The 18,697-nt window shown below is 36.1% G+C and overlaps 1 protein-coding gene across 7 annotated transcripts in view; it reads right to left on the minus strand.

Moving 5' to 3' along the window:
* Positions 1-1,310: 1,310 nt before the first annotated feature.
* LOC127842741 (microtubule-associated protein 9-like) overlaps positions 1,311-18,697 on the minus strand; it is a 63,896-nt gene continuing 46,509 nt past the window's right edge. For 3 of the 7 annotated variants that reach the window (XM_052372440.1, XM_052372438.1, XM_052372439.1), the window contains exons 7-14: positions 17,840-18,019; positions 17,316-17,457; positions 14,619-14,732; positions 13,087-13,303; positions 11,907-12,071; positions 10,159-10,304; positions 7,988-8,132; positions 1,311-3,763 (exon numbers count right to left, since the gene is read on the minus strand). In XM_052372440.1, coding sequence (XP_052228400.1) covers positions 3,641-3,763; positions 7,988-8,132; positions 10,159-10,304; positions 11,907-12,071; positions 13,087-13,303; positions 14,619-14,732; positions 17,316-17,457; positions 17,840-18,019 — 1,232 coding nt within the window. In that variant the 3' untranslated portion in view covers positions 1,311-3,640. Of the gene's footprint in view, positions 3,764-5,223; positions 5,339-7,987; positions 8,133-10,158; positions 10,307-11,906; positions 12,072-13,086; positions 13,304-14,618; positions 14,733-17,315; positions 17,458-17,839; positions 18,020-18,697 lie in introns of those variants that run through there. The other 4 variants (XM_052372443.1, XM_052372441.1, XM_052372442.1 and 1 more) reach the window with 4 other exon arrangements.

The following is an 18,697-nucleotide window of genomic DNA, read 5'->3' on the forward strand; positions in this document are numbered from 1 at the left end:
AGGGGCCATAATTCTTTCAATATGCTTGATACAGTTGTCTGCTCTTGTTTATTAATTTGGATCATGTTGGTAAATAAGTATGCAAAATATAAAAGCAATATGTGAAAGGACATATTTGAGGTGGTACGCAAACTTTAACATTGCAACGCTAACAGGAACGCCGACGCATGGTTGAGTAGGATAGCTCTACTATATATATTTCATATATAATAGTCGAGCTAAAAATGACACAAAAAGTGGTAAAAAACATTAAATAAGTTTTTTAGAATTATCGTTTTACTTTGAGTAATTACAATTAATTCAGGTATCTTTGTGTGATAATTAAGGACTATTGGATATTGGCACATTTGTTTCATGTCATACTTTTACTTTATATTAATAAAAAGAAGCAAAGGCTGAGATCATAGTGACAATTAAAGATTCCCATGTTTAATTACTCAAGAATAAAGGGATTATCAATATAAAAGAGACCGATCAATTAACAACATAACAACATTATTTTTTCCGAAAATATTGGGGTGGCAACCGCCGCCCCTGCCACCCCAGCTTCGACGCCTCTGCCTATACTTTATGGTTGCCTGACTATCACAAGTTCCTTATGACAGAGTTTCACAAGACCTGTGTATTAATAATCAATCTAAAAGGTAGCAACATGAGGAGTAAAAGTGTTAGTGTTTTTCAATATACAGCATGGTATACCATTTTGCTATAAAATACATGATGTTGAGCACATGTTTTAAGTCCACTACCGGTTTCATCAGAGGGGACTTATGGTTTGCACTCCGTTTGTCTGTCTGTCAGTCAATCTGTATTTCACACTTTTCTGGATCCTGCGATAACTTTAAAAGTTCTTAATATTTTTTATTGAAACTTGAAACATGGATAGATGGCAATATGGACATTATGCACGTCATTTCATTTTGTTCCTACATAAAAAATTCTGGTTGCTATGGCAACAAATAGACTAGAAATACTGCTGAAAATGGTGGTTTTCTGGATCCTGCGATAACTTTAAAACTTCTTGATATTTTTTCATGAAACTTAAAACATGGATAGATGGCAATGTAGACATTATGCACGTCATTTCATTTTGTTCCTACATAAAAAATTCTGGTTGCTATGGCAACGAAATTTTTTTTTTTAATTCTGACAATGGTGGACTTTCTGACAATGGTGGAGCCGGTAGGGGACATATATTGCTTGGCAAAAGTCTTGTTTTAAATATTTTTTTATCTTTGGGTTTTCATATTATCACGAAGTTACACATTTTAGATGATGAAAAAGTATGAAAGGAGAAATTGAACATAGTGTTAAAATAAGTTTGCTTTATTTTAAACAACTACATGTAAACAACATATGTAAAATCAAAATTTAAAGAAATGTTAAGATGAAAACAATGGTTCTCTTCTTTCAATTGTACACCTCCACAAAATATTTGCAGGAAATAACAACATGTTACATATCACTATCACAGATTACAAATACCATATTTACAACTTAAAGTATAAATAACAACAAAGCATAAAAATGTAAAATATTACCACAGAATAAAATAAGGTAAACATTTAAACACATATGAGCAACTGAAATTCTCTTCATAAATCAGATCTTTTCATAACAATACATATCAAAAGCACGGTTCTTAGAGTTAAGGGCCTTGTATTTTTTTAAATGTCCAAAAGAAATCTGTTCAATGTCAGTAACTGTTTCAAGATGAGATAACCATCATGAGATAAATATTCTACAATCTATTTTCTGAAAAAAATTATGTTTATGTATTTTCTTTAAATATCTAAAAAAGAAATGTACAGATCTACAAAGAAAATATTACAATGTTTTAACAGGCTTTGGGGCCCTTCTTCCACAGACAAAATAAATGTTGTGTCAAATATTTATTGTTAACGTAATTACATGTGCTTAAATGAGTTACACACAAAATACAATAAAATTCATTCAATGCTATAATGTTTAATTTAAAAGCATAGCCACTTATAAACAGAATAAACAAAGCAATTAATTTTCTCAACAAATAAACAAACAAAATCAAGATGCTGCGTTCAATTATGGAAAATGCCAAAGTGAAAATGAGGTCATGTCAGACAAGGATGCCAAGTGTTGGATGGAACGTAACTTAAGCAAGTAGTATGTTAAACCATGTTTGATTAACCAAGAATTAGTCCATGTCCAAACGTAGGTCAATGGCTGGGTCAAAATGAGGTATGGGTGATGTGATTGTGTAAATAGTTTTTGTAGATGACATTTATTTCAGTATCAAAGCTTTGTAGCATGTGAAAATGATGCAAGACAAAAGCGTCATTTGGGGTTTACCAAGACTTTTGACTTTTTAATAAGTCCAAAATGAGGTCAATGTCAAGGTCAAAATGAGGTCAGATGATATGGGTGTGTTGAGTGTATCAAATATAACATCAAAGCATGTAGAAAAGCTTTGTAGCAAGCAGTATTGATTGAATACGAAACAGGTTATTTAGGATTAATCTCTCATGGACAGCAAGAGAATAAAGGAAATGCCAATGGCTATATGATTAAAAACAAAACATTTCAATGTCGCTCAGTCGAGTAAAATTTTTAGAATAATAAATGAGCAAAAATGATGTACACATCATTACCACAATAGTGCTGTGAAACTGTCATAGCAGGGTCCTTTTCATGAAGGGCATTAAAAACAAATACAGTTATTAGAAGCTCAATTTAAAATACCATGCAATCTAAAATCTTTTCATTTAATAAAAATATTGTGCGTAATTTATAAAAAAGTTTGGTTGAACCTTCTCTACCAACAAATGAGCTTTTTAGTTACAATTTAAATGATGAGCTCAAACTTTCCTCAACGTTCCATTTATATACTTAACTTCGCTCAATATTCAGTACTGCATTTTTTCTGAAAAGAGATACTAAATTTTGGGCCCTTATTTTTTTGCATGGATTTAATGTTCATGTTATGAAATTGTGAAAGTCCATTTTCACATACATTTCATTTTATTATAGTCTGAATACGCATTCATTTTGTCACAATACATGTTTTAAATATTTGCAAAATAAAAGCATTTCCATTATTAATAAAAGATAATTATGACAAAAAAAACTAAGTTGGCGTGATAATTTAGTAAGTTGATAATGCAGCATGGAACAAATATAGACACACACAATAAATTTTAGGGTGTTACAAATCAAAGCGTCTTAAAATATTGAACAAATATGTTTTTCATAAAAATTCCATCACTGCCATAAACTGTAAACTTTAAACTTTGCTACATGTATTTGTCAAAGGGTACAAAAACATAGAACAAATACAGTAATCATGAACTTGTACAATCTGCCATTGAGTGTGTACTGGAGCCATGCTCTGTGAAAACAGGGTTAAATGCATGTACGTAAAGTATCATCCCAGATTAGCCTGTGCAGTTCGCACAGGCTAATAAGGGACATCAATTTCTGTCTAGACTGGATTAACTTTAAGAAGAGACATACTTTACACTTAAAATTCCATAAAAGCGGCGAGTGTCGTACCCGATTAGCCTGTGCAGACTGCACTGACTAATCTGGGACGACTCTTTATGCAAATGCATTAAAACCTTTTTCCCAGAGATAGGCTAATTTAAAAAGTTTTGCTCAAATTCAGCTATCTGCCACAAGGTATGATCTTGCTGGCTGGACTCCAAGGGGGCCTGAACTCCGCCTCTCCATGCTCCTCCCTTATTTGCTGTGTACGCCTAAAATCAGCCTCTCTCCTCTCTTGCTCCTCCTGAAAAAAGTACCCATATTGTTGCCATATTGGTTTGAAATTGTTAATTGTTAATTTTTGTCTTTTATTCTTTTCCATCCCTATTACAGAGCATTTCTAGGGAAAAATCCATCCACGAAAGGACCTGAAAAGTGTCACCATGCAACTGATCTAGATCAGATTTTCAACATTTTCTATGACAGTGTAACTCAAAGAAGCTGTAAGCTCACAAATGAATGTGACAAAACATAGTTTTATTGACAGGGTAATGACACAGACCTTTCAGAAGTATACAGTGTTATTATTAACTTGATCATCTTAAATAAATTCACCTGAAAATCTTTCCTAGGCTATTTAACATGAGATCTTTTCTAGGCTATTTAACATGAGATCATTCCTAGGCTATTTAACATGAGATCTTTCCTAGACTATTTAACACAAGATCTTTCCTAGGCTATTTAACATGAGATCATTCCTAGGCTATTTAACATGAGATCTTTCCTAGGCTATTTAACATGAGATCTTTTCTAGGCTATTTAACATGAGATCATTCCTAGGCTATTTAACATGACAACTTTCCTAGGCTATTTAACACAAGATTTTTCCTAGGCTATTTAACACAAAATCTTTCCTAGGCTATTTAACACAAGATCTTTCCTAGGCTATTTAACACAAGATCTTTCCAATGTTTTAGCACAAGTAAAACAAACACACAATAGGATATAATTACATACCAACATACATATATGTGCGCTATTAGTATTAACGAGAGGCAAAACACATGCACACCAACCGTTAGACAACAAGGGGTTTCAAACATGTATAAAAAAGATAAGGCAACATAAGGGCCATTATCCATGCAAAAAAATCTGGTGCATTCATTCCAGATATTATTATCAACAGAAGGCTCTGAGGGATGTGGGGGTCCACTCAACCAAATCCTGCAAATGGTTGCTGTACAACCTATTACAAAACTAATAATCTACATGTATGTAACATACTGTATGCAACTGGACTTTGGTTGCATACAATAAGACAATACATTAAATATGTCAACGAATACACAAATATTTCAACATCTTTTCAGATTCTGAAACATATGTAAACAAAGTAATACTCAACGTAAACACATCCCTTATACCAAACTTTAGGACTAGCCATAATAATTATATGCATTTAATATTGCAGTTTTTCAGAAAAAAGGAAACAAATATCTACATAACAGTTTTTATATGCATAAAAGTAATATCGTTTCTGATGTTATAATTGTGCTATGTGTATTACTGTATTTAATTTGATAGAGACCTAATTTTAAAACTAAAACTCCAAATTGTTGTTAATTGTCCAAAAAATAACCATCACTCAAAACATATTTATACCAGGGACCTATACAAACAAATGTCATAGGTCCCGTTTTATACCAAAGCATCAACAAGCAGATTTGGTATTCGTTGACATTCCCTACATATACACAACCATACATTAGCGTCCACAAGGGATGATTTTGCTCGCTGGGCTCCATGCTGGTTTGTAATCGTCATAGATATCGTCACTATGGTGATGCTGTCGAAGAGCATCTTTCTTTTCTTGAATCTCCTGAATATATATCAGTGCTTTGTTACCTACCAAGTTACCTACCTTTTTGCATAAGACAAACTGCAAGTATATGATGCATGCCATATAATTCATAACAAAGCTACCACTGGCTGCAATTAAGCTTTGTAAGAATCTTTCATGTCTTAAAATGTGACAAAACAACAGACTGGCCCTTTCTTAATTTTCAAGAACCTATGCCGTAAATTTTGTGCGTGAAATCACTTTGAACAGGTTTTGTTTGTTGCAACCATATTAATTGCTATAGCAACTGTGGTCTCAAGACAGAATATCTTTTGATTGAATACATAATTTAATATTGACATTTAGTGAATGAAAGCAAAATATGCTTGTCAAAATTTTCTTTTTTTCATGCAATATGAAAGGACTCACTTGGCTTAGCCAAAGATGCATTTAAAGCCATAGCAATTCAGCAATTTCCTCAAAATAAAATAGCCTGATGTTCAAGCAGTAAGCAACAGCACGATAAATCAGGATCAGGCGTAAAAATTAGGTTCACCTAAAATTGTGACGAAGTTATTACAATTTCCTTCAAATCCAAAATGTTTTATCCAAATAATCAAAGTAGTTTTTGAGTCTCCAGCAATTTTAAAATAACAAGATTTGACTGTAATAAGTGTACTAAAGCTTTCTTTCATAATAATTAACGTTTGCCATTTTCAACATATATCAGCTATTATATTTAGTTTTGACACTAGTTCAAGTTTTAATGTACAAGGGCATGTTGCCTAACGGCAAATAAATTAAAAATATGCCAGCCACCCTATTTTTTATATTTCAATTTTAATGTATGCATTATTTGTAGACAAATGTTCAAATAATCTTTTATTGGAAACAAGAGCTGTCACCATAGGATGACTTATACCCCCTATAAACGCTTAATAGAAGTTATGAGCTTTTTTCGCTAAACGCAGATTTCGAAACCTAAACGCAGACCCTAAGTTCAAGGTCAAGGTCCCAGGGATCAAAATTTGTGTGCGTATGGAAGGCCTTGTCCATATGCACATGCATAGCAAATATGAAGGTTATATCTCAAGGGACATAGAGGTTATGAGCATTTTTCCAAACCTAAACACAGATTTCGAAAACCTAAACGCGGACCCTAAGTTTAACGTCAAGGTCACAGGGGTCAAAATTTGTATGCGTATGGAAAGGCCTTGTCCATACACATGCATACCAAATATGAAGGTTACATCTCAAGGGACATAGAAGTTATGAGCATTTTTTGAAATCTAAACGCAAAGTGTGACGGAAAGACGGACAGACAGACGGACGGACAGTCCGATCACTATATGCACTCCTACCGGGGGCATAAAACTCACAAAAACTCAAGCAAAATGCCTTAAAATCTTACCAAAAATGCTGTCATTTCTCCTGAAGAGAAGTTATTTTTCAATAGAAATGTATTATAATGCTCTGCTCACTTGAGCTAAACTATCAGACCAGTCTGCAACAGGTCCACCAAAGGGTGGCATGACATGCTAGGTAAAATGCTTTCTCCACATGGTGAACTTTGTTAGGTAAATTATTTAAAAAAAATATAAGTAAGTTACAAGCTAGAAAATCTGCAAAATCGGACATTGGACCTGTAATTTAAAGATTTGATCTGGTCTTTAACATTTAACATGTGACCTTGACCTTGGCTAGAGATAGTTTTAAACATAATTTGCTGAGTCCTAATTAAGAAAATTTATGATTCATAATGCTTGCATTGCATAATGAATAATGAAGCTACAGTCTGGTCAAGTTGTTTTATTACCATTATACAACTATTGACTAACAAGTGTGACCTTGACCTCTGAGTTAGGAAGGCGATTGTTACACATTACGCACCGTATTAAAATAAACTATTCTGGTCTGTTATGTTCATATTGTGAATATTTGTTGAAAATTATTATTATATTGCATGATGAATGATAAAGTAATAGTCTAGTCAAGCTGTTTTACGAACCAATTAAACTTGTTTTACCTTTAACTGTGACCGCAACCTTTGAGGTGGGGAGACAGTGGTTATACATGACATGCCATGTCAACATGGTTAACAGTTGTAATTAATTTTAAAATTATTACTGATGAAGTACTAATCTGGACAAGCTCTTTACGATAAAATTTAACGTTTGAACTTCAAGCATGACTTTGACATTTGAGGAAGGGCAAAAGGTGTTACATGTGACACATCCTCTTTGGCAAACAAACTTGACTCTAATCGAGATCTAGCAATTTGAAAAGTTGGCAACATAATTACTAAATTGCATAATAAAATACTGGTATTCTATTTCAGTAGAAAAAGTTAGTAGACAATGCACTAGCCTCTCAACACCAATGAAAACAGATTATAAATTCTACTGCAGCATCAGCCATTTACATATGAATCTCACTAGACCCAGCATTTGAAGATTTAGCTCTTTAATTGCTTGTAAATCATTTTTCTCAAAAAAACCTGAAACTGGCATTATGATTAAACTCAATTGCTTAAACAGTTCAGCAAGTACAAAATTAGTTTGCCATACGAAGAAATAAACACACTGCCTGGTTAACAGTACACACTGCTTTTTTTCCAGCAACACTTCACCATCACAAGTGTGACAACAACAGAAACACTGACAATGTAAAAATGATTAGAATGTTTACCTTTTTCTTGAGCCAATCATTATAATCTCTCATGGCCTGTCTTTCCTTTTCCTTCTGTTCTTCCTCTTCCTTTTTCTTTATTTCAAGCTTAGCCTCTTTCTGTTTGGCAACATTCTGCTCAATCACTTTGTCCTTCCTCTCTTTCCTGGAGCAAAACAAAAATACAAAAACAATTACAAATATATAAATAAACAATAGGACAAGGGACAAAATTGTCACAAAACCAGGTTTTCAATTGGAAAACAAGTTGGATAAAGGGAGACAACTCAAACTGAACTGATTGTTTATAATTAACCCCCTTTGTTTCAAAATAAATCTATTTTTAGTCGTGGCGACCTTGACCTTGAAGATATTGACGTACTTCTTTTGTGCGACACACCCTCCAATTATGGTGAACAAATGTGCAAAATGATTTTAAAATCTCACAATGAATGACATAGTTATGGCCTGGACAAGCTCATTTATGGCCATTTTTGACCTTTGAACTAAAAGTGTGACCTTGACCTTGGAGATATCCACGTAATTCTTTTGCGTGACACACCATCTAATGATGGTGACGAAATGTTTTAAATGATTTTAAAATCACACAATGAACAACAAAGTTATGGCCCCGACAAGCTTGTACCGCCCGCCAGCCCGCCCGCCCGCCGACATTCACCAATCTAATAACCAGTTTTTTCCTTCGGAATACCTGGTTAAAAACATGTATCTGTTTTGATGTACAGAGATACCGATGTTTGACGTTGTATAAATGAGTCATGTTCTGAGAAAACAGGGCATAATGCATTTGCGTAAAGTGTCGTCCCAGATTAGCCTGTGCAGTCCGCACAGGCTAATCAGAGACGTCACTTTCCACCTACATTGGATTTTTGCTAAGAAGAGAATTTATTTAAACAAACAATGTCATCAAAGCGGAAAGAGTCGTCCCTGATTAGCATGTGTGGCCTGCACAGGTTAATCTGGGAGGACACTTTATGCACATGCATTAAGCCCAATTTTCTCAAAACACGACTCAAATGTTAGTTTGAGTTTGTCCATGTCAAAATTAGGTCATGGCCAATCAGAAATTAGGCAAAAAAAAATTAAAACAAAAAAATAAGGTCAAATTTAAAAAAAAATTGGTGATAGGGTTAGATTATTTGTCAAGGCAACAACAGTGTAAGTATCTAAGTGCTGTATTTGGTGGTTTTGGTGCTGCTATACAAAAACAATAAAAGAACAAGCAAATTCGTTGAATTGATATCCCCCGCCCATATGCTTCTTGACACAAAAGGGTTATATTTGACACTGAAAAAAAGCATTTTTTCAAGATACAAAGGGCCATAACTCTGTAATTAACAGATGGTGTACAATGTCATTTGGCGTGCATCATTCTCTTATCTCTATATATATACTCATACCAAGTTTCAATGAAATCCGCCAAAGCACTTTCAAGATATGGCTCCGGACACAAAAGTGCCTATAGTAAAAAGCATTTTTTCAAGATACAAAGGGCCATAACTCTGTTTTTAACGGATGGTATACAATGCCATTTGGCGTGCATCATCCTCTTATGTATATATATACTCATACCAAGTTTCAATGAAATCCGCCAAAGCACTTACAAGATATGGCTCTGGACACAAAAGTGCCTATAGTAAAAAGCATTTTTTCAAGATACAAAGGGCCATAACTCTGTTTTTAACAGATGGTGTACAATGCCATTAGGCGTGCATCATCCTCTTATGCAAATATATACTCATACCAAGTTTCAATGAAATCCGCCAAAGCACTTCTAAGATAGGGCTCCGGACACAAAAGTGCCTATAGTAAAAAGCATTTTTTCAAGATACAAAAGGCCATAACTCTGTTTTTAACAGATGGTGTACAATGCCATTTGGTGTGCATCATCCTCTTATGCATATATATACTCATACGAAGTTTCAATGAAATCCGCCAAAGCACTTCCAAGATATGGCTCCGGACACAAAAGTACCGGACGGACGGACGGACAACGCCAAAACAATATCCCTCTGCCTATGGGGGGGATAATAATAGAATAATAACTCTATGCCTCGCACATTTACAGGATCAATATAGTTTTTCTTCAGAAAATGTTAATACATTCAAAACAGGTTAGGAAAACACAACCACAACTAATTCATACAGGTTAACATCAGCTATGTGCATACCATCCCTTGAAAGCTGTCTCGTTGGTTTTCTCTTTGTCCTTTTGCTTTGCTCTCTCTTCCTGTTTTTTCTTGTGTTTCTCTTCTATGGCTTTCTTGTGCTCCTCAATAATCAAAGCGTCTTTTGATTCTTTCCACTTTTCGAAGTTCTGAGAAGATAAACACGTTTATGCTGGTTATTTTTTTAAATAAAACAAGAAATACAATCATGTCAATAGTGAGAAACATTATTTGACACTTTCATATACCAAAGGCCTACATGCTTATTTCAAACAAACAATTTATCATTCTTATTTTGTGGTCAATAATCTTTTAGAAATAAAATAAATTTGCTTTTCATTGTTTTATCATATATCAATAAAAAGTCATTAAATTAACATTTTTTATATCTATGCTTTAATAACAAGGGCTGTTTGTAAAACATGCATGCCCCCCTATATGGGCTATAAGTTGTAGTAGCAGCCATTGTGTGAATACGTTTTTTGTCACTGTGAACAACGGTGGTGGTGGTGGTGGTGGTGGTGGTGGTGGTGGTGGTGGTGGTGGTGGTGGTGGTGGGTGGTGGTTGGTGGCTGGTGGCTGGTGGCTGGTGGTGATGGTGGTGGTGGTGGTGGTGGTGGTGGTGGTGGTGGTGGTGGTGGTGGTGGTGGTGGTGGTGGTGGTTATTGATACAATGCATTACAAAAATGCAGTTAGCCTTACATTTGGTAAAATTTAAATATATTACAAGGGAGGCAAATGCTGTAACAAAAAGAACATGCATAAACAGTAGTTGTTTCCCTTGTTTGAACCATGCTAAATCTTTAAAATGGTTATTTCCAGTAACTGTGACCTTCACCTGTGACCTTGACCTTTGACCTAGTGACCTCAAAATCAATAGGGGTCATCTGCGAGTCATGATCAATGTACCTATGAAGTTTCATGATCCTAGGCCCAAGCGTTCTTGAGTTATCATCTGACAACCACCTGGTTGACGGACCTACAGACCGACCGACAGACCGACCGACATGAGCAAAGCAATATACCCCCTCTTCTTCGAAGGGGGGCATAAAAATAAAGTTGTCCTCATATAACATAGAGAACAAGACTATTGCCAAGCAATATAGTCCCCTACCGGCTCCACCATTGTCAGAAATTCCACCATTGTCAGAATTGTTGTTGTTGCCATAGCAACCAGAATTTTTGACGTAGAAACAAAATGAAATGATGTGCATAATGTCCATATGGTCATCTATCCATGTTTTAAGTTTCATGAAAAAATATTAAGAACTTTAAAAGTTATCGCAGGATCCAGAAACCACCATTTTCAGCAGTATTTCTAGTCTATTTGTTGCCATAGCAACCAGAATTTATGACGTAGGAACAAAATGAAATGACTTGCATGATGTTCATATTGCCATCTATCCATGTTTCAAGTTTCATAAAAAAATATTAAGAACTTTTAAAGTTATCGCAGGATCCAGAAAAGTGTGACTGACTGACAGACTGACTGACATACTGACTGACAGACGGAGCGCAAACCATAAGTCCCGGAACAAAAACATCATATATAAGAGTACCAATCACAGCATTTACAAACTTATAAAATATATAACTAAAAAACATGCAAAACAGATATGTATGTAAATGTACTGAAATCAGAGTTTAAAAACTATAAAAACCCTTCTGTATTTACTTTAGTTTATGTAAGACGTAACAGTAAAACCTAAATTTATAATGAAATTTTTTTGGTAATCATAAAGTTTATTTACCTTTTTTGCGTCTTTCTTTTTGTTATGTTTTTCCTCTTCTTCCTTTTTCAGCTTCTTTTCTTCTTCCTTCTTTTTCAGCTTTTGCTCCTCTACAAATGACTTGCCCCGTTCTTTCATCCAAGCCTCATAAGAAGCCCTGTTCTCTAGGACTTTATCCTGTTTCTCCTGCAACAGAAAATGTGCTACAATAAGCATCATCTGGTGGAAAAACATCTAGACAAAAGTAAACTTTAGTAAAGTGTTTGTTTATTATACTGACACCCCTGTCTACCAGTCAGTTTTGCCTCATGAGACACCTTTTATGATGACAATTTTTTTCTATGCCCTGATTTTTTTGTCTTTGGTCTCATTTAAAAGGATTAACTTAGGCTGCAATTTTTCATTACTTACTCAACAGTTTCAAGCTACTCAACCCTCAATACTGACTTGTCCAAATCCACAACTCATAAAAGTATTAAGTTCACAAATAATGGTTATAAAGCACAATTTTAAACAATCTTTAGCAAATACAAAACCATCATGCAAAAATAGGTTTTATGCAATATGTGGACTCAGTTACTCCAGCCTAGAGAGCACATCTGCAGACTGGTGACGAGCTAAGCTTTATGCTAAAGAGGCCATGAAACCATTCATGACTTTATTGCCGACAGGCTGAGCTGGTTTTATGCTGGGCGCATATGGCATAAGACCCTATTTTGCCATTTTTGCATGACGCTGCTCATATGTGATTATGTAATCATGACAAAGATAATAAAGATAAGTAATTTTCCATCATATCCACTGCAACCTTTAAGTCAAAGTACAGCCATCGTATCTACAACAATAGGTATTTGTTATTTCCACAACAGTTCTACATGTAACCCTTTATGTAATATCATGTTTCCAATATAGATAAGCCTCACTCTGTGAAACAGGGTTAAATGCATTTGCAAAAAATGTCGTCCCAGATAAGCCTGTGAAGTCCGCGTAGGTTAATCAGGGATGACACTTTCCGCTTAAACTGGATTTTTGCTAACAAGAGACTTTCTTTAAACGAAAAATATCCTTAAGCCCAAAGTGGCATCCTTGATAAGCCCATGCAGACTGCACAGGCTAATCTGGGACGACACTACGCACATGCATTAAACCCCCTTTTCCCAGAGCACGTCACAATTACAAATAAGCATATTTGCTATGCTACCTTCTGTTTCTTTTTCTCCTCTGCCTCCTTCTTTTTCTCTTCCTCCAGTTTCTTCTGCTTGATCTCCTTGGCCTTTGCCATCCTCCACTCCTCAAAGATCGTCTGCCGTATCGACATGGTCGTGTTGAACATCTCAAGACGTTCGCTGGCCACTGCAGAGCTGGGTCGTGACCCCGGCAAGCTGTGACGAGGCTGAGGCTTCACCAATGTATCTGCCCTGTGAGTAAGTTGATGACAGTTTAAGGAACTTTTTGTTTAAAAGATGTTTTCAAAACAAAAATGCAGTTTAGGTTTAAAATGTCTGGGAAGACACATTACACTCATGCATTAAGCTCATTTCCTCAAAGCTGATGCTTCAGCACTGTGTCTGCCTTGAAAGTGAGTTGATTAAAACACTAACATGCAATCTTGTTTGCTGGTTTTTATTTGAGACTCCTTCTGGAAAAACTGGGCTAAACGCATGTGAGTAAAGTGTCATCCCAGATTGGCGCGAGCTGTCTGCACTTGTTAATCAAGGAAAACTGGGCTAAACGCATGTGAGTAAAGTGTCATCCCAGATTGGCGCGAGCAGTCTGCACTTGTTAATCAAGGAAAACTGGGCTAAACGCATGTGAGTAAAGTGTCATCCCAGATTGGCGTGAGCAGTCTAACTGGGCTAAACGCATGTGAGTAAAGTGTCATCCCAGATTGGCGCGAGCTGTCTGCACTTGTTAATCAGAGAAAACTGGGCTAAACGCATGTGATTAAAGTGTCATCCCAGATTGGCGCGAGCAGTCTGCACTTGTTAATCAAGGAAAACTGGGCTAAACGCATGTGAGTAAAGTGTCATCCCAGATTGGCGCGAGCTGTCTGCACTTGTTAATCAAGGAAAACTGGGCTTAACGCATGTGAGTAAAGTGTCATCCCAGATTGGCGCGAGCTGTCTGCACTTGTTAATCAAGGAAAACTGGGCTAAACGCATGTGAGTAAAGTGTCATCCCAGATTGGTGCGAGCTGTCTGCACTTGTTAATCAAGGAAAACTGGGCTAAACGCATGTGAGTAAAGTGTCATTCCAGATTGGCGCAAGCTGTCTGCACTTGTTAATCAAGGATGACATTTTCCGCTTTTATGGATTTTGTTCTTTTTAAAGAAGTCTCTTCAAAACAAAAATGCAGGAAAGACGGAAAGTGTTATTCATTAATAGCCTGTGTGGACTGCACAGGCTGATCTAAGACGACTCTTTGCAACATGCATACATCTCTGTTTCCTCATAACAGTTTTCTTCATTTCCATATTTTACTGTATTTCAGTTAAAATTGCAATCTCATCCATTGTTTGAAAGATTTTTTTTGTGCTTAATCAAATTAACACTAACACAAAATTTTCAAAATCTACTAAAAATAGTGTAGCCAATTGTAAAGCTCTAAGAATAACTGTTCCAACTCTTTAATTACAAAGAAAATCTGTTTTCCTAATCTGTCAGCTTCAAAAAACCTTTTACATAATTATTTGAAAGCTAAAATCAAAGGAGTAGAAGTATAAATAAAAATACTTGGCACTGGCAGGCCTCTGTTTTGTCATTTGTTTAGGATCCTGTGATTGCGCGTCCTCCACTCGAGAAATAATGTCAGCTGCTTCCTTCCGGTCACTGCGCTGATTAGAATATCTGCATAAAAAAACATATAAATGCCATGCAGACTTCACTTCACTATTCACTTTTAATCAGCATAAGATTCTGAAGTGTGAACAATTTAATTCAATATATTATGTTTTATGACCAAACTACAAAAAAGGCTAACTGTTGCTAATGAATAATTGTTTGTCACAGCTAGATGATAGCATTGAAATTGATAATTTATCAAACCTCAGGAACTGCAAAATTAAATGCACACTATTATTGGAAAATCTTACATGCACTTTACAACCTTACATCATGTTACCTATTCTTGTATTCAAAATGTACAACCATGTTTATGATATTGTGAAAAAAACTAAGTTTTATAACACGCTCATTTATATTTATACTTTTTGATATGCATGTTTAGATATGTGATACATGTAGAACAGTTAAGGAAATAACAATTAACTGTCACACATTTAGTCTGAAAAAAATATGTAAAATTCAAAATCACAAACACATGACAAATCTTGTACACTCTTAAAAAATGAAAGTTTTCCAGTTACCCCTGTAGTTAAGTAAGTTTGCATCATATGCATCAAAAGCCACACGCTTGTTGAGAAACCCAGTGTATTAGAGCTGATCTTAAGAAGACTTCCACAGTTGATGTTGAATTTCTATATTAGTGTCACAAATAGCTAGTGAATTCTCAAATTGGCACCAAAGTTAATGAAAATCATTAAACAAATAAAGCTGATTTTAAATCTTTCTCAGGAAACATTCCAAAATAACATGATTTTGGCTACACATTCTGATTTCTAAGCGCCAACCTAGAATCAGTGACCTCCTGATCGCTGGACAGACCTATAATCCACATTGCTACACTCCTACTAACCCTGCTAATTGCTTCTCTTTCTCCTCTTTTCCCACCCTCTCATACACAACGCTCCTACTAACCCTGCTAATTGCTTCTCTTTCTCCTCTTTTCCCACCCTCTCATACACAACGCTTCTCCTAACCCTACTAATTGCTTCTCTTTCTCCTCTTTTCCCACCCTCTCATACACAACACTCCTACTTACCCTGCTTATTGCTTCTCTTTCTCCTCTTTTCCCACCCTCTCATACACAACGCTCCTACTAACCCTGCTAATTGCTTCTCTTTCTCCTCTTTTCCCACCCTCTCATACACAACGCTTCTCCTAACCCTGCTAATTGCTTCTCTTTCTCCTCTTTTCAAACCCTCTCATACACAACGCTCCTACTAACCCTACTAATTGCTTCTCTTTCTCCTCTTTTCCCACCCTCTCATACACAACACTCTTACAAACCCTGCTTATTGCTTCTCTTTCTCCTCTTTTGGCACCCTCTCATACACAACGCTCCTACTAACCCTACCAATTGCTTCTCTTTCTCCTCTTTTCCCACCCTCTCATACACAACACTCCTACTTACCCTGCTTATTGCTTCTCTTTCTCCTCTTCTCCCACTCTCTCATACACAACACTCCTACTTACCCTGCTTATTGCTTCTCTTTCTCCTCTTTTGGCACCCTCTAATACACAACGCTCCAACTAACCCTACCAATTGCTTCTCTTTCTCCTCTTTTCCCATCCTCTCATACACAACACTCCTACTTACCCTGCTTATTGCTTCTCTTTCTCCTCTTTTGGCACCCTCTCATACACAACGCTCCTACTAACCCTACCAATTGCTTCTCTTTCTCCTCTTTTCCCACCCTCTCATACACAACACTCCTACTTACCCTGCTTATTGCTTCTCTTTCTCCTCTTTTCGCACCCTCTCATACACAACCCTCCTACTAACCCTGCTAATTGCTTCTCTTTCTCCTCTTTTCCCACCCTCTCATACACAACCCTCCTACCAACCCTGCTAATTGCTTCTCTTTCTCTTCTTTTCCCACCCTATCATACACAACACTCCTACTAACCCTGCTAATTGCTTCTCTTTCTCCTCTTTACGCACCCTCTCATACACAACACTCTTACTAACCCTGCTTATTGCTTCTCTTTCTCCTCTTTTCGCACCCTCTCATATACAACACTCTTACTAACCCTGCTTATTGCTTCTCTTTCTCCTCTTTTCCCACCCTCTCATACACATTGCTCCTACTAACCCTGCTAATTGCTTCTCTTTCTCCTCTTTTCGCACCCTCTCATACACAACACTCTTACTAACCCTGCTTATTGCTTCTCTTTCTCCTCTTTTCCCACCCTCTCATACACATTGCTCCTACTAACCCTGCTAATTGCTTCTCTTTCTCCTCTTTTCCCACCCTCTCATACACAACGCTTCTCCTAACCCTGCTAATTGCTTCTCTTTCTCCTCTTTTCCCACCCTCTCATACACAACACTCTTACTAACCCTGCTTATTGCTTATCTTTCTCCTCTTTTCGCACCCTCTCATACACAACACTCCAACTAACCCTACCAATTGCTTCTCTTTCTCCTCTTTTCCCACCCTCTCATACACAACGCTCCTACAAACCCTACTAATTGCTTCTCTTTCTCCTCTTTTCCCACCCTCTCATACACAACGCTTCTCCTAACCCTGCTAATTGCTTCTCTTTCTCCTCTTTTCCCACCCTCTCGTATACAACACTCTTACTTACCCTGCAAATTGCTTCTCTTTCTCCTCTTTTCGCACCCTCTCCCTGTCAGGGTCCTTGTCCAAGTCCGCGCAGACTGAGCTCTGGTCAACTGGAATACGCTGGTCTCGAGTGGATTCCTCCAAAATACTTGGTTGGTCGGCTGCTTCAATTTAAGATGCAAGAATTTATTCCACTCTTTACATTAATTGTTTATATCCGTTATCATAAATAATAAGAAGGAAAATATTAATCATCAATGCTTATTGCCAATGAGGTTTACATTTATTATTTTATAGATTATTACTTTTATTAATAAATTTATATCAAGGACCTTTTGATAATCCATACAATAAAAGTTACAGAGCTTTTAATAAATAAATATTTTTTTTTTAATTATTTCTCAAATGACTCTAAAATACAGCAATGTAACAAAAGACCTTTTTCACAGACAGTAATCGGTAGAGGACTAAACAATATGACATACAATTACCAGGAATAAAACACTGGTATTTTGACATAGAGCAAAAGATCAAATTAAAACCTACCACCCAGTTCTTCTGTGATAGAGTCATGTGACTCTGACTTCTTAAGGTTGGTTTGCCTTCGGTCTCGACCAAGCCTAGGTTTTGGGGTGCTTTCTTTCTTTTCTTCCTTTTTATCATCCTTTTTATCTTCAGTAAGGAAGTCAAACAACCCAGGCTCTTTTTTTTTAGGCTCTTCTGCTGCTATATTATTAGAAAATAAACAATACTTATTAAAAACTACCAATATTTGTTAAACTACATTTTGATATATTTTCAGACATATCTGTGTTCACATGTAAGATACTGAAATGGAAGACAAAAAAAGGAAAAGGCAAATCTCAAATATCCTTGCCTGTTTGAACTTTAAATGCATGTTCACAAAAATCCATAAACCGTAATTTCTCTAAGTTTTCGGACACTGTACGTTTACGGACACCCTCTTTTTTAGCAAGAATAATTATTTTTCATGACTCTTAACTTTTGGACATACAGGGTTTCGTCCATAGTTTATGTCTCTTAATTTTGGGACAGTATATTTTACCGCGCTATTCTACTGACTACGGCCCTATTTTTGCTTCTCTTGTGACACTTTGATCATGGATTTTTACAACCGGATTAAGGTCATAAAACCTGACAGATGCTTGCCTGAGGGCAATGGACCATTACATTCGCGTAATTGGGTAAATAACCATGTATACATGATTTTACTTTTTTGTTCTATATCATTTCAGGCAAGAGTGAGCAAAGCTGTGAAGTTGTATTTATTTTTTTTAAGCAGAAAAAGAAGAGTTAATCGCTAGAAAATTATTATCCCCACACTTTTCGGAGAAAAAGTGGGGATTATGTTGTTATCTCCGCCTTCGGTCCCTCCGTCTGTCC

The sequence above is a fragment of the Dreissena polymorpha genome, chromosome 8, assembly GCF_020536995.1.
Source record: "Dreissena polymorpha isolate Duluth1 chromosome 8, UMN_Dpol_1.0, whole genome shotgun sequence".
NCBI lineage: Eukaryota > Metazoa > Mollusca > Bivalvia > Myida > Dreissenidae > Dreissena > Dreissena polymorpha.